The following is a 17905-nucleotide window of genomic DNA, read 5'->3' as shown; positions in this document are numbered from 1 at the left end:
TGGGTTTGGCGAAGACCAAACCACGCCAGCGTCAGAAGCGAGACGTAGAAGGCAACGGTGTGGAGGTTTCGCCAATCTGCAATGCTCCTCAGAAGAGGCAGGGCATCCATTGACCAATCAAAACTTAGCATGTCAGGGCACAGGAGGAGCCAAACGTTCATGGCGGGAAGGAAAAAGAACGTTAGCGTTCTAGTCAGGAAACAGGGACAATCTGCTGCAGGGTTGTCCGAGTTGGAGAAGTTTGGAGGTTTGTTGCCCATCCAGTAAAGACGGCAAGCCAGAAGGATGATGCCCCAGAAGCCCAGCAGGAACACGCTCAACAGCAGGTGCAGGTTCTTCTTCTGAGAGACAAAAACAGACAAAACAACCTAGATGAGTGCACAAAATTACATTCAATTGATTAAATAAATCATAGGAGGCAATTTCTGCAGGGAAAACAAAAAATAGATGTGAACAAACTGACTGGAACATTTCAAAAAGGACCCTGCAGAATCTTTTTTTTTTTTCTGTATGACTTCAAACCCTTGAGCTCAAGTCTGGACAAGGTCTTGTTAGTAAATCAACACCAAGAGTGACCAATAAGTCAAATCTTTCCAACGGCATTAAATATGAAATAAAAATTAAGAAAAAAAGCAGCAGATCCAACAGTAAGTAAATTGAGATTGGAAAAATAAACACTGCAGTGCAATCTGGAAGACAAGCAACCCTTATGAGCAATTTGTTGGAGTTTTAAGTGTTATTCAATACATACTGTACCGCATGCACACGCTACGGTTTCATCGTGACATCAATCCTTGCGAGGCCTGTGATGGTTAACAAGAATCAGACCTTTGCATCTCCAGTCACTGCAAACAATTTAAAACTGTTGGCCAAATCTAGACACACATTTTCCACATTTTTCAGAGAGGCCAGAATAATAAACGTAGCGTCACTGACTGCTGGTCAGCGAGTACAGCTTGACGTCACAGCACAAGGCAGCGCCGCATTTATCTCTGTCTCGTACAGCCGGCTTTTACAGACTTTATAAAATAAACAAGATATGGCCTCATAAAGGTGCCAATCCATCATACCGCAGTGCTGATATTAAACACTCCAGCATGAAAATGATTTCAGAGTATTTATGGAGTGTTTGAATATTTTACACGTTAAGTAAAAGGGGGGATAATATTGTATGGTTCCCAGTAGAGCAGCTGCAGAGTTCAGTACGCCTTCTTTTTCATGTTGATTTTGGATCGAGGACACCCTCAAGCAATTTTATGACTTCCTCTAAACACGGAACTCATTCGACATGGAAGGCAAACAAACACACAAATGATCACTTCAAGGCCTCGTCAATCGCCATTAAAGGGATAGTTCACCCAAAAATGAATGTTTACGCACTCTCGTGTCGTTCCAAACCTGACTTTCTTTCTTCTGCAGAACACAAACGGAAATGTTGGGCAGGATGTTAACACTGTTAATTCCAATACAATGAAAGTGAATGAGAACAGACACAGTTGAATCACAGATATCATATGACTTGTAAGTCAAATTCAAAGCTAAATGAAACCATATGAAAATTTGAGAGAATATTTTAGTCGTTATTTGCTGAAAATCTTCACTTTTGGTATCAATGATGACAAATGCATGTTTCATAAGTTAAACAATGCAACACAGAACTGCAAATGATTTTTGAGCTCTTTTTCAGCTGGCAATATGCTATATGTGACTCTGGACCACAAAACCAATCATAAGTCGCACAGGTATATTTGTAGCAATAGCCAAAAATACATTGTATGGGTCAAAATTAGGGTATTAAGAAAAGATCATGTTCCATGGAGATATTTTGCAAATTTCTATTGTAAATGTATCAAAACTTATTTTTGTCAGTGGATATGCATTGCTAAGGACTTCATTTGGACAACTTTAAAGGCCATTTTCTCAGTATTTAGATTTTTTTGCACCCTCAGATTTCAGATTTTCAAATAGTTGTATCTCGGCCAAATATTGTCCTATCCTAACAAACCATACATCAATATTTATTCAGCTTTCGTGTGATGTATAAATCTCAGTTTCAAAATATTGAGCCTTATGAGCCTATTTTAAATATATAGCCTATTTTTATACTAGTTTTATAGTACTTTTTTTTTTTGTCAGTTTTAGAACTTACTAGCATTTGCCTCCATTCACTTTCAATATATGGAAAACACCAGTATAAATCTCCTTTTGTATTCCATAGAGTTGGAACAATGCGAGCAAATGGCAGATTTTTCATTTTCATCGCAGTTAAAAGATGTTATGTACAGTACATCTGGAAAATGCTTATATTAAAGATTAACTTGGGAAGTATTAACAAAGCATTCCCCCTAAAGGTTATTTGTGAAGAATTTTGTCAGTCCAAGACACCATTTATTGTAACTTAGAGAATTTTTTTCCTCCCTGCTGACTCACTAACAGAATGATATGAGAGTATATGTTCAGCATTAATGTCCAGCTGTTCTATACAATATTGATTTTTTTTGTCCTGTTTTTGGTCATCTCTGCTTTAGACAAAGATCACATTATTAGTCACAGGGGAAACGTCTGTAACAGGCTCATGTAATCATGTTATGTAGCGCAGATGTATAGAGCATATCCCAAATGACGTAACTTTTACCATAAGTCCTGACAGGCTCTGAATGTGTGACCACATGCCATCAGAGAGGCTTAAAAAATAAATTAAAAATACAATAACTAGTCTTTTTAGAAATGTACTTTCAGGTGTGACAGAATAAGTAAATAAATCAAATGAATAAATAAAAAGAAAGAAAAACCTTGCAGCAAAATTTTTTAGCTCTTTTATTTTGCAGTACAGTCTCAATGTCTGTAAGATATCAATCTGTCACCAATTAAAGCCCGGGACAACATCAAGTTAACCACCTGTGTCTCTTAGTTCCTGTGACATCTGTTTAAGTTTACTGACCGAAGGCATGATGTGTGCATTAATGATCCCGAAAGATGAATAAGCAGTACAACTAACTACAACAATAGCTTGAACATGTATAAAATGATTAAGGTATTACACACAAGAAACATTTACAGGATTAAAAATGGTTAACATGATAAAATATCGATAAGATCTGAAGGTGTTTTGATTTCATGCATACAGTATGGCTGGCTGTTTCAGGTGGAACGCACATATCCCAGCGGAGTGAACTGTAGGCTGAAGGGAAGAGGTCGTAAACGGGAGGTCCCACAGGGGTCTTGAAGCGGCAGGCTACAGAGGCCAAGCGGAACTGTCTGACTGAAGAGAAATACAGAACTGTATCCAGGTTCTGCAGCTTAGAACCCAAACTGCAGTGGTATGAAGGTTACAACTGCCCACATCATTAAAAAAAAAAAAAAAAAAAAAAAGAAGAATATACTGTAGACAGATTACTAGAAAAAATTAGAAGAACAAACTACTGCAGTAAGTAGAGTTTGGCCAAAAAATAGCAGTTTTTAGAAATCATTTTCATTTAAACATTTTAGTATCGATTCATAAATAACCAAATCAATCTTTCAATCCATGTCTTTTTCAGCGGTGTGCGTCAACACATATGATACTTTTTTTTCCACAAAAAAAAAGTGAAATAAATAATATAATAATAAATCTAATAATATAAAAATATCTAAATATTTATAAAAATCAAAAGCTAAATCTAATGATGTTTTGGGCACTATTGTTGACGCTAAATCCATTGGAAATCGGTGAAAATACCCAGCTCTAGCAATTTTATGCATGTAATTAAAATATTTTTACCAAAAAAAAAAAAAAAAAAAAAAAAGAGCAAAAAAATAATAAGAGCATACCTAACACTGAAATGATCTACAAAATAAAATTTAAATAAAGTCTGTATGTTCAGCATAAAGTGATCATATGTCTATTTAAAGGTGCCCTAGATTATGTTTTTAAAAGATGTAATATAAGTCTAAGGTGTCCCCTGAATGTGTCTGTGAAGTTTCAGCTCAAAATACTCCATAGATTTTTTTTATTAATTTTTTTAACTGCCTATTTTGGGGCATCATTATAAACGCGCCGATTTTATGCTGCGGCCCCTTTAAATCCCGTGCTCTCTGCCCACAGAGCTCGCGCTTGCCTTAAACAGTGCTTTAACAAAGTTTACACAGCTAATATAACCCTCAAAATGGATCTTTACAAAGTGTTCGTCATGCATGCGGCATGCATGCGTCGGATTATGTGAGTATTGTATACTGTTATATTGTTTACTTCTGATTTTGAATGAGTTTGAGGCTGTGCTCCGTGGCTAACGGCTAATGCTACACTGTTGGAGAGATTTATAAAGAATGAAGTTGTGTTTATGAATTATACAGACTGCAAGTGTTTAAAAATGAAAATAGCGACGGCTCTCTTGTCTCCGTGAATACAGTAATAACCGATGGTAACTTTAACCACATTTAACAGTACATTAGTAACATGCTAATGAAACATTTAGAAAGACAGTTTACAAATATCACAAAAAATATCATGTTATCATGGATCATGTCAGTTATTATTGCTCCATCTGCCATTTTTCGCTATTGTTCTTGCTTGCTTACCTAGTCTGATGATTTGGTTGTGCACATCCAGACGTTAATACTGGCTGCCCTTGTGTAATGCCTCGATCATGGGCTGGCATATGCAAATATTGGGGGCGTACACCCCGACTGTTACGTAACAGTTGGTGTTATGTTGAGATTCGCCTGTTCTTCGGAGGTCTTTTAAACAAATGAGATTTATATAAGAAGGAGGAAACAATGGAGTTTGAGATTCACTGTATGTCATTTCCATGTACTGAACCCTTGTTATTTAACTATGCCAAGATAAACTAAAGTTTTCATTCGAGGGCACCTTTAAACTTTGTTTTATAGATAATTTTTTTATAATAAGTCTTGCTTTTTTATATGGTTTTTATAAACTTTATACCTTAAAATCTAAAAAAATGTCCCATTTACATTCCCATAAAAGCATTCAAAATTTAACTAAGTGATGAGGTCACTGTAATATTTGCACATATTTGCATAGAACTTCTTTTCTTATACCTCTTCAGATATCTGTAGTTCACTATGTGAAGACAATTAGTTGCTTCTCGGGAACAGCTGACTGAAAACAAGATGCTTGCCGAGTTTCATGATAACAAGATGTTTGCTGACAGTCATGATAACATCAACGGCGGTTTTGATGTGGCATTTTATTTATGCCAAAAATCAAAGTCGTAAAACTGGATATAACTCTAGCTACATTTTTTGCTGCCTTGCAAGTACTGGTATTTCCTTGGTTACACTTGCAAGTCCTCACATACTTCACCACATCTCAGAGGCAGTTCATGTCCCTAATTAATGAACTACACAAGAGAGCGACAATCACACAGCATATAGACATAATTACATTCTTGGAGTCAAAGAATTCATTGCAGGCAAAGGCTTTCAAAATGTCTTCACATCTAATGACACTTCTCTCCTGAATGTTGATACGGGATTTTTATAGGGGCCGGGAGAGCTTTGGGTTGATGTATTACCATCTTCATCTAGCACTGAAGGACTGTGAATTCAAACAGATGAAAGTATGAGAGAAATTCATACTTTTCAACAGGTATAAATCACTGCAAATAAGTATGGTGATGGGGACGCATCTGTCATTTTAGTGCACGTACATGCGAATTACTGAACTCCATATAACCCTGTCAGCCAACCTCACGAAAAGCCTGTAAATATAATTTCTTGCACGCATACATATAAATATATAAAAACTCAACTCTATACATATTAGCTGTGGTCTAACGGAGCTTAAGCCCAGTGGGGGTGAGATGGAGAGAGTGAGACAGATTGTGGAGCTCTAGCGGAGGCTGAAGATGTGTCAGTGAGGTCACGGGGGAGTGTGAATGCTTGCACACAGGATTCTCGCTGGATTTATGAGGCGGCTGCAGGTTTGGGACTGCGCAGGCTCTCAAGAACCAGCATGGGTTTTAGCACTTGCAGGTTCAGAGCCAAAACACATAGACCCTGGGATTTGCGTAGGTTTGAATCTTTCTCTCTGTTTGTGTGTGTACTGTTTAAGTTTAAGTTACATACATGCATACATACATACATACTGTACATAAATAATAAAAACAGGCACAAACAAAAGTACTAAGAATTTAATACAATAACACTGGTTCCTGGTCTTGTGTATAATTCATCGGAGCACATTATTGTGAGGAAAAATAGTTTAATTTTTTTTTTTATATACAATATTTCATGCAAACGTAATCACTTTCTCACACTTTCTGTATAACTTAATACCTTTCTGACATCTTTTATGCTGACACAATTTTTGCTGAAAAAAGTATAAAACCAAGTTCCGGCCAAAATTATTTCTTGCTCAATATGCCGTTTTGCTTTAATATACGTATAATGATGGATGCGGAATGTATTAACCCCCAGGGGTCTGAGGATTTTTGGGGCCCTGGAGAAGTTTTGACATGCCCTGACATTTGTGCTTTTTTCAGTTGTTCATAAACATATTAATGACAAAAGTGTCATTACACTGTATTCAGCACAAATTAGGCTACAATAATATGTGAGGAACATGTATGTACATGTTTGTATTTTTGAAGGAATAATGTTTATGCGTGGTTATTGAAAAAACAAAAAACTTAAGTCACTGAAATAAGGCCAAAAAAAATATATATTAAATCTGTGTTCAAAAGACTTCTGGGTATTGGAGGTTGTAGACTAGAGTTTTTGCTTCAGAATGAAGTAAAAATTATCCTTCCTACTCCTTCATATAAAACAATAGACAGATTTACATTTTCTACGACACTTTTTGTCAAGAAACACAGTATGCATGGAGGCGTGAATAGTCATGAATAATGGGTGATTCTCACCTGAGAAGACAAAAGAATCGCATAATAATGACCTGAAATGACTTGCATATTAATGAGCTCTTTCAGTCAGGTAGGCTGTGAAAAAAACCCTCTGTGATCATGCTGATAACAGGATTAAAGTCCACTCAGGACAAAAAAAAAAAAAAAAACAACATGATTTTTGTGATCTCATGCATGCCAAAATTAAATCAAAATGGAACCAGTTTACATTTTAAACACACAGATCTTACTGAACACGAGCAGTACATTATTCCTAAGAAAAGCAAACTTAATTTCCATTTCCCTTTCCTTTATTCATTCATGTGATAATGCCAGCACAAACTACAGGATAACGTTAACCAATTTATAGCTATATATGCATTGTTTTAGAAAACCTGCACTTGAGTCTAAAGCCCACTTTCCATGAATCCCAATTAATTCAGTCATACACTCTTAAAACTCTTTTGAACCCTGAGTGTATCCCAAAGGATAAAAACAAGTTCCGTACCTTTTTTCTCATTAAATATCCTGTCACTCTGAAATATCCTGACACTCTGTGCATTAAACTATTTTAATGCACGACACAGAGGCAAAGAACCACCCGACGGGAGGCAGAGTGCTTTCAAACCGCTTAATGTACAGCTAGCCGTGGATTATCTTGCTTATACCATGATCATTTGCCAGCATTGACAAGTTAAAGGGCTAGTTCACCCAAAAATGAAAATTCTGTCATTTATTACTTACCCTCATGCCATTCCACACCCATAAGACCTTCGTTAATCTTCGGAACACAAATTAAGATATTTTAGTTGAAATCCGATGGCTCTGTGAGGCCTCCATAGGGAGCAATGACATTTCCTGTCTCAAGATCCATAAAGGTACTAAACACATATTTAAATTGGTTCATGTGAGTACAGTGGCTCAATATTAATATTATAAAGCGACGAGAATATTTTTGTTGCGGCAAAAAAACAAAATAACGATTATTTAGTGATGGCCGATTTCAAAACACTGCTTCATAAAGCATCGGAGCATAAATTAATCAGTGTATCGAATCAGCTGTTCGGAGCGCCAAAGTCACGTGATTTCAGCCATTGGCAGTTTGACACACGATCCGAATCATGATTCGATACACTGATTCATTTGTGCTCCAGTGTTTTGAAATCGGCCATCACTAAATAAGTTGTTATTTTGGTTTTTTTTGGTGCTCCAAAAATATTTTCGTCGCCTTATAATATTAATATTGAACCGCTGCACTCACATGAACCGATTTAAATATGTTTTTAGTACCTTTATGGATTTTGAGAGAGGAAGTGTCATTGCTCCCTATGCAGGCCTCACAGAGCCATCGGATTTGAACTAAAATATCTTAATTTGGGTTCCAAAGATTAACGAAGGTCTTACGGTTGTGGAACCGCATGAGGGTAAGTAATAAATGACAGAATTTTCATTTTTGGGTGAACTAACCCTTTAAAGCTGTCATTGATATTTTCAGTGTTAAATTTAAAATGCTTTAAAATTTATATTTTTTGTCAGCTTCCATTCATTAGAACTAGCATTCTGTCTGCTTTAAATCAGTCACAGAGATAAAGTAGTGTGGTAAGGTTACATTTATTTGATTTTATTATAGCATATATTTGAATGAATTAGCCTATCGAGAGAGAGAGAGAGAGAAAGAGAGAGAGATGTGTGTCTGTGTGAATTAACTGTGCAGCGTTTCTACAAGCAATGAAGCTGTGAGTTTAATTACTTCAAATACAGTGATGTTACAACCACCTTGCTGAGTAATATAATGTAGCCATTCAGTAGTGAAGTTAATAGGAAAGTGACAAGATTCTGTGCTCCTGTTCTGTGTGTGCAGCATGATCTCTGCTTCAATGAGAGTAGCAATCTTAGAGTAGCAATTAAGACGGAATAGTGATTAAACTGACTTGGAACTACCTGTGCATTAAACGGTTTTATTGCACACCTTCCAACCAATCAGAATCAAGTATTCAGACAAACCATGGTATAAGTCATATTACTAAAGTAAAATTTCATGTTGACTTTTCCTGTTGGGAAAAAAATCTCTCCAATTCTCACAACAAGACACTTTATTTGAGAGAGCAGGAATGCATTTCCCTTTTTCCAACTGATGCACAATGCTGGGCTAAATGTGGCTGTGTTTAACTAAGCGAAAACATCCTCAGGCTGTGTGGAAAAATCAGAAAAGAGAGTTTAAGAACACAAACACATAGTAAAACTCTTATTCACACTACCTGTCCATCTGACAAACAGCAATTGTCACTTCTAGTCTGGCTAGTATCTAGCACTGCGTAACACACAGCAGTCCTAACCGCATCCATATGTGCACGCTGAAGGCGTTGCTATTTACATGTCTATGCAGAGACGTGTCACCATAAAATAATGGACTTGAAGCACTATCAAATAGTACAAAAAAAAATAAAAAATCAATTCTATGCACACAATGTTCATTTCCCTGTAACGTCATTTAATTCTCTAGAGATGAGATTGAACAGGGGAATAGAATAAGACAGGAAGGCAGAAAACCATCTATAAAGGCAGAACAAAATCTGATAACACTAGACCCTTAGAGAACGACCACCAGTTATAGACGGAGAGGGATTTTAGTGCTTGGCTCTATCTCCATCATCTCCCACATAAACAAATGCATAAAAGTGTCCATCTTCATAATGCAGACCCTGTTTTCAATGTCAGGCCTTCTCCAGCCCAATGTGGAATTTAGCTTTTGTCTTTTTTTTTCTTTTTTTCTCTCTAATCCAGTTTGTCTTGAAATAAGTGGTTTAACACTGCCCGGTAGGAGGGATGCAGGCTTTCTCCCTTCCTCCTATTGTCAGTTTCTCTCCATCAGTTTGAAATTAAACTACTAGAAACAGGCATATGAGGATAACATCCATGGAGATAAAGCACACAACAGACCAATTCAAAAGAAAAGTGAACAAAAGAGAATAATTTTTGGCAGCAATTTTTCCAGGACATTTGGGATAAAAAGCAGCTTGCCAAAAATTCAGTAAGCTCTGGGTTCTGCCGCGAAAATGCATTTTTTCTATTTTCTGAGATTTATTGAATGAGAAAGGTAAAAAGAAAAAAAAAAAAGAAAAAAAACTTTTTACTCTTTTTTTTTCTCAACTATGTGTGTAGTCAAAACTAACTAACTAAATAATAATAAAAAAAAAATGGTCAATAACAATTAGCCAGTAATTATTTTTGTTATTACTTTTTTCATGGCTGCTACTAAAATTATATACAGTACTAGAAATAATAAAACAAAAACATTAAAAAAATAATTTAAAATTAATGCTAAAATGTGCATTTAAAATAGATTTTTTTGTTAATAAATAAATAAAAATGTACAATATAAATAAGAATGCACAATTAATTACTTAATACTGATTACTTGAAAAATATACTACTACTACTACTAATAATATCTGCTGGTAAGAGATCTTAATGTGGATTAAGTTTAAGTCCTTAAGCACATTATAACAACGATTCATGATTTTTTTTTTTTTTTTTTTTGCGTTTCCAATGTATTTATATAGATTTAATATTCAAAAGCCAAGCAATATGCCTTGATGTAGCTCTTAAAATATGCAATGAAAAAAAAATTCAGGGTCCCACTTTATATTAAGTGGCCTTAACTACTATGTACTTACATCAAAAAATAAGTACAATGTACTTATTGGGTTCATATTGAATTGCAAAACACTTTTGCTGCTATTGAGGTGGATACGGGTAAGGTTAGGGAAAGGTTTGGTGGTATGGGTAGGTTTAAGGGTAGGGGTAAGGGTTAAGGGATGGGTCAACAGTGTAATTATGAATGTAATTACAGAAATTAATTACAGATATAATTACATGCAGGTGTTTTTAAAATATAAGTACAATGTAAAAACATGTATGTACACAATAAGTGCATTGTATCAAATGATTAATTTAAATGTAAGTACATAGTAGTTAAGGCCACTTAATATAAAGTGGGACCAAATTCAGTAAGGAAATTATTAATACATGCTTGGAGGTTTTAAATGCCGATAACACCATAACTATAAAATAAATTAAAAAATAAATAAATGAATTAGAATGCTTATTAACTCCATTCACAGGTATGCTACAACCTAAATCAAAGTCCTCCAATGCCCAGCCTCTCAAACAAATAAAATGCACATGACTGGAAAACATCTAAGCCATTCTCTCAGCGCGAACACCCCGTGAGATTTGTAATTCAACTTCAACAAGCTGAATATTTACTGCTTTGAGCACAGTTATAAACGGATCAAGAAAAAACAGCCCATCAGCCAAGATGCCATATGAGGATTTAGCTTTTAAAATTCACTTAAACCAACAAGCCGCTCTCATATTATGTCCAGACTGCACTTCTAGCAGTGTATTTTGAGCTTTCCTCAAAGTTTCAGAGTAAGGAATTTTTCTGAAAATCTGTCAGTGTTTCCAGTTCCCGAGTGCTAACGCATGCCTCATCACTCTTGGATTTAGCCTACATGATTGATAGAATTGGGAAGTGTTAAATATTTGATTTTCCTTCATGAGTAAATTGGCTGTAACCAAGAGGGATTTGGTGAGAGCAGTCTCAATGGATAAAAGCCATCGGGATCCGCACTTAATAATCCACTGTTCTTAATGAGACTTTTCACATGAATCTGCAACTTTGGGCCTGAAGACAAGTGTAGAGCTACAGAAGATGATTTACTTAGCTCAGCCTCAGACAACAAACCTCCAAGCACCTCCATTAAAAATTTATGAAGCCATTGTCCGACCCTACGGCATACTTTAATACATGAAACTGTTCTATGTGTAACATTCATAATCTTAAGGTAAAATATCTTGAAAATTATAGATTTGAGACAGAAAAGAGTGACAGAAAATGACTATATTCTGCATGAGAGCTATGGGTCAAAATCAGGAGGATAAGACTAAGTGACCAAATTAAATAAAAAGGTTTTCTAATAAAGTTGTAAGTTGTAATAAAGACCCCAGGATAGGACAAAAAATTCATGGGAACTCATAGCGAGCACATGAGCACTGTGGCTCAACATACTGTCCAACAAGAAAAGCAGCAGCAAATGGACACTGGAATTACACTCAGATAAACTGTGACATTTATTAAAGCAGAAGCTGAGATAAGATAAATAAATTAAACTGAGGGATTGAAATGTCACACAACATGAGATTACACACAACAAAGAAAGACAGGCTGAAATTGAGATACCATGTACCGTTTGAAATCATACCACAGACAACCAATAACGATTGCATCGTTTTGTCTAATGAAAAATATGATGGGAAAAACATCTTTGGAATTATCTTTAAGCACAAAGAGCAGGTGATATGATGCCAGAGCCTTATTATGTCTCAGAAAATTCTCCATGAGCCACAACTATCAGCAGAGGAACTTGGAAAGGAACCTTATTCGGAAAGGCACGGATAATGGCTTCAAAACGAATAACGAAATTTACCAAATAATAGGAAAAATATTCGGCAGACTCAGTCATTCCTCGTGTTTACTGGATAATGGCTGAGCATAGGCTGAGGATGGCACAGCACGGTATTATACATAAAACTATGCAATGAGTGTGTGAAGTGAATGAGTGTGAAAGAAATGAACGAAATGAACACATAAATGCAAATAATAGCCGCATCGCCATCTCTGTGTGTCTCTAGGAAATCAGAGCTTGCCATGAGTAATATCAACAAAATACTGCATAATACATATTTTCTACTACTTGACATGTCTATTTATGTTTTAAATCTTTGTACGATATACATGAAGTTTCCCTGTCTCACTCTCTCCCTGAAACAGCAAGAATTCATGTAATCTTTAGGCCCATAATTTGTTCAGATTTGAATTTTGTATGTACAATTAAAGATGCTTTATCAATTTTCAACTACTGAATATTTTCTTTCTACTTCCACTTTCTCTAATCAGCTATTTTAGAGTGCTCTTATTTAAGGTTTAAGATGATTGTCCTGTCATAACAGAGGTTCTCATACACAAAGTTCCTCTGGAAAAAAAAAAAAAAAAAAAAAGATTTTTTCCCCTTTCATTTATACGGAAGAGGATTGGGGGCAAACAATAATAAAAAAATAAAACCATCTTGAGATTAAAGTTGTTAAATTTCGAGAAAAAAGTCGAAATAAAATGTTGAGAATAAACTCATTAAATTACGAGAAAAAAAAAAAAAAAAAATCGAGATAAAATGTTGAGAATAAACTCGTTAAATTACGAGAAAAAAACTCGTAAAATTTTGAGAAAAAAAAATCGAGATAAAATGTTGAGAATAAACTCGTTAAATTACGAGAAAAAACGTGTTAAATTTCAAGAAAAAAGTTGAAATAAAATGTTGAGAATAAACTTATTAAATTACGAGAAAAAACTTGTTAAATTTCGAGAAAAAAAAAAAAATTCGAGATAAAATGTTGAGAATAAACTCGTTAAATTACGAGAAAAAACTTGTTAAATTTCGAGAAAAAAAAAAAAAAAAAAAAAAAAAAAAAAAAAAAAAGAATAAACTCGAGAAAATTACGAGAAAAAACGTGAAAAAAAAACAAAAATGAAGATAAAATGTTGAGAATAAACTCGTTAAATTACGAGAAAAAACTTGTTAAATTTAGAGAAAAAAGTCGAGATAAAATGTTGAGAATAAACTCGTTAAATTACGAGAAAAAACTCGTTAAATTTTGAGAAAAAAAAATCGAAATAAAATGTTGAGAATAAACTCGTTAAATTACGAGAAAAAACTCGTTAAATTTCAAGAAAAAAGTCGAAATAAAATGTTGAGAATAAACTCATTAAATTACGAGAAAAAACTCGTTAAATTTCGAGAAAAAAGTCGAGATAAAATGTTGAGAATAAAGTCATTAAATTACGAGAAAAAAGTTGTTAGATTATGAGAACAAATTCGTTAAATTATGAGAATAAAGTCATTAAATTACGAGAAAAAAGTTGTTAAATTATGAGAACAAATTCGTAATTTAACGAATTTGTTCTTGTAATTTAACGACTTTTTTCCTCATAATTTAATGAGTTTATTCTCAACATTTTATCTCGACTTTTTTCTCGAAATTTAACAACATTTTTCTCATAATTTAACAAATTTGTTCTCGTAATTTAATGACTTTATTCTCAACATTTTATCTCGACTTTTTTCTTGAAATTTAACAAGTTTTTTCTCGTAATTTAACAAGTTTATTCTCAACATTTTATTTCGACATTTTTCTCGGAATTTAATGAGTTTTTTCTCGTAATTTAACAAGTTTAATCTCAAGATGGTTTTATTTTTTTATTATTGCTTGGCCCTAATCCTCTTCCATAGATTCAACATTTAATATTATTGTTTTAATCAGAAAATATTTCAAGTCCCCCTGTGGTGAAAATCAAGTTTTTAATGTTGTTTATGTGTCTATGTGGTGTTTTAATATGCTTTAAGACAAACCATGTGCAAATTCATAAACTCAACACCATTGCTGAATATTTTCTCTTTAAAACTGCAGTGATTTAAACAGTTTCAAAAACATGGTTTGAAATCACTGGCGTTTCTGACATCACACACTACCATGTAACCAATCACGTCAACGTTTCAGCTTTAGCATATCATTAACTATGACCGATCTGAAGCAGGAGAGTCTTAAGAGAAGCTTATTCTGGTATATATTTTTCTGTTGATATGAAAAATCGGGTAGATTTAACAATATGGCGGGTGTATGATGTAAATTACAATGTTATGATGAACTATATGCCTTTCTCCACTGCCGTTCTAAGGTGTTCAAAGGTTCTAAAGATACTTATTTTTATAAGATAGCTGTCCGACTCGCAAGCGGGAAATATGGTTAGCAACACATTCTTAGCTTTTTGATAACGTATTAGCAAAAGGCTAATCATATTAATTACCGTTATGTGTCCGACGTTGTAGAAGGCGATACAATTGTGTTGTGTTTACCTCAGTAAGTTGACCGAGTGGATCTCTGAGCTCGTGTGAGTAGAGGTGGGGCTAATTAGCATATTCATAGATCCGCGTATACTAAATGAAGCAAGGGTTTAGAGTTACATTCAAACTACTTTAAGGCATGAAGAATTTTTTTTTTCACAAGAAAAAACACGTCATTTTGGTGATCAAAGATGAGTTTTAAGGGATAAAAATATTAACTACAGGGGGACTTTAATATTTATTTATTAGGAAAGATCTCTGAAGCGGGACTCAAACTCAGGTCGCCTGAAGCACAAACGTGCTACATGTCGGAGCTATTATGTTTAAATGATAACTATAAAAGGAACAGAATTACAATTAAAATGGGCTTCTAAAGTAATTTTACAAAAATATAAATATATATATAACAATGTTTGGCCTTGGTTAGTTGGACGTTTGAAGATTTCCAAACCTGAAGATGTGCCAATGTTCCAGATGGTCATAGTCCTACAGTAATCATTTCAGCTCAAAAAGGAATGTGCTCAGATAAGCTGGCACTACTGATATGCCAAGCGTAACAAACTTCATAAATAAATTGATAACAGATTTCTAAATTCTCAAGGTGAATATATGGGTTCATTTTTGCCTTGCATTGGATGGCTAAGCAGAAAAGAAATGCAGTACTTGCAAAAGAATGAGAAAATAATAATGGATGATTAGGATATGAAAAACATTTATCATGAGAAAGTAATAATCTTTGGATTGCAGGTATAGACTCACACAGAGCTCTACCTCGAGCTGATGTGAAAATGAAACTTTATATTTAACAAATAAAGAGAGACATTTATTACCTAGCAAGGCCATAACTGTGAAAAACACAAAGGGGATCAGAAACTTGAAGATGAAATGAGTTTGGCCTTGGGTTTGCTTGCTTTCTAAACTGCTCTCTGTATTTCAGCCAGGTCAGCAGTCCGTTTCGATCACAGACAGGGAAGAATGACATTTGATGGATTTTTAGGCCTACACGCCAATGTATTAGAGCTTTCCAAGGTAGCCAAAAGAAATGCCTTGCAGCTATGCATCACCATTCGCCAAAAATATGAAGCTCGACCACAAAAGAGGAAAATCTGAAACGTAAATAAAGTGATGAGATTGAGAAAACCTCAATCCATTCAAACTCAAAATTGCTCCCTGTGAAAAATTTATTGAGTGCAGCCACAGAGAGACCTCCTAGCATAAACTTCTGCTTCCTAAATCGCTGCTGTTTATTTAGCCTGAACGGTTCGGTGAGCCTGTGCGTGTCCACAATCCTCCGCGGCAGTTACAAGATACTGATTCATCCCTTTTAGAGGTCACTAAGGTCAAGGAGAATTTTCTGCAAAAAACTTTGCCACTTAAATTTCCACTCTCTACCATATTAAGCCATATATCCAGACTGGACTAGGTTTTAAAACAGCACTTGAGTTAAAATATACCACTTTCTTCTGTAGAATACAAAAGAGTTTCCGTTTCTGTTCATACAATGAAAGTCATTGGGGTCCAGTGTTGCTTTGGACCTCTTAAACTTTCGATATATCTTCTATTACGTTCCACACAAGAAAGAAAGTCATACAGGTGTGGAATAACATTGAGTAAATGAGATGAAAGAATTTGAATTTTTAGGAGAACTATTTTTTTTTCAAAGTTAAATTTAAGAAAGATCACATACTCTGTGCATGAATGTGATTTAATATAATTAAAACATTACGTATTTAATTAAAAGAAGGAATTAATTAAGGTGAGGAACAACAAAGGTCAAAATAAATGAGAAGTGTACAAAATATTTATAGCACAATCACAGACATTCCAATCTGGATCAAATTAGATTTCTCAGAGGAACAGAGTAAGATGAAACACAGCCCAAAATAAAGAGAAAACTAAGAAATAAGTATAAGAAACATCAGTTTAACTAAACTTATCTCCTCTGGTAAAACTACTTTCAGGGTTTTTGCAGCTTTTGCAGTTTCACAACTTGTCACTTTCACCATGGCAGAGTTTGGATGGGCTGTGGTGCCGAGTGAGACCTCCGGTGCACCGTCAGCACTGCTCTCCGAAACTAATAATCTGAAACGAACATGACTTGTGATTCTGCTGGGTAGGTTACAATGTTTGAACTTGCTGAGTTTCCAGCCTTCCATCCTTGTTGCTGCATCAACATATAGCAAATCCAGGGCATGTTTGCATTGGCTGCGCTTGACCAAAGAAAACACGATGGACGTGATTGAGTGCCATTCGACAAGCTGTGGTATATGGCAGCCTGTTTGTGTACATGTATGTGGCCACCTTGAGGTCATACTGTGTTCTATGCTTCCAGCAAATGTTTCTCAGCACTAAGTACATATAACGAACCTGAATCTTTGAAGAAAATGCTATAAGTTCCCATAAGACATTGCTTTAAAAGCCTTTCTAAGGAAATTATGGATTCCTGAACACCACACTCCATCTTCAGCCAGACCAGCGCTGGACCGGAGGGGACAGGCAACAATAAATTAACCAGTCAGCAACTACAACCCAAACAAAGGCTTACTTCGGCCCACAGTTTACATTAGGGCTTACAGTACAAAGACTCCTGCCTCTGAGACTCCTTTGAGACACAAAAAGAGACTTAATCTGACAATTTTCTCATTATTAACCATTTACGACTGCCTTTTTCAAATACAATTGAAGTATATGGAGACCACAGGCAGCTGTGTTCACCGTTTACATTCACTAATATGGGAAAAAAAAAGCAGGTCATATAGGTTTGGAACAGCATGGGGGTGAGTAAATGACAAAATATTCATTTTTGTGAACTATCTTTCACTAACTAGTATTTTGTATAGAAATTAAGGGTCAATATATAACTTCAGATATGTAAATTGCACTTCTAACTATTTTAAATGGGCCATGAAACCACTGAAATAACATGATTCAATTATAACATTACTGTATTTAATAATGGAAAGGGATTCATTAATGTGAGAATCATTACCCAGAAAACTGGCAAAAATCTCTAAATCAATAATGAATCTGCAACCAAAAAAATAATTATTTGAAAAGGATCATCTATGTCTCATTAAAAAATATATAATAGAGAAACTAAAG

At 34.9% G+C, this 17905-nt stretch overlaps 1 protein-coding gene across 1 annotated transcript in view; it reads right to left on the bottom strand.

Annotated features, from left to right (window-relative positions):
• tmtc2b (transmembrane O-mannosyltransferase targeting cadherins 2b) overlaps positions 1-17905 on the bottom strand; it is a 135920-nt gene that overhangs the window by 37838 nt on the left and 80177 nt on the right. Inside the window, 1 exon segment of the mRNA XM_048168300.1 lies at positions 2-341. Within this exon segment, the coding sequence (XP_048024257.1) occupies positions 2-341 (340 nt within the window).

The sequence above is a fragment of the Megalobrama amblycephala genome, linkage group LG19 (genome assembly GCF_018812025.1).
Source record: "Megalobrama amblycephala isolate DHTTF-2021 linkage group LG19, ASM1881202v1, whole genome shotgun sequence".
In the NCBI taxonomy this organism is placed as follows: Eukaryota; Metazoa; Chordata; class Actinopteri; order Cypriniformes; family Xenocyprididae; genus Megalobrama; species Megalobrama amblycephala.
Note: the sequence above shows the minus strand (reverse complement) of the source record. Positions and strands in the feature narration are given on the sequence as shown.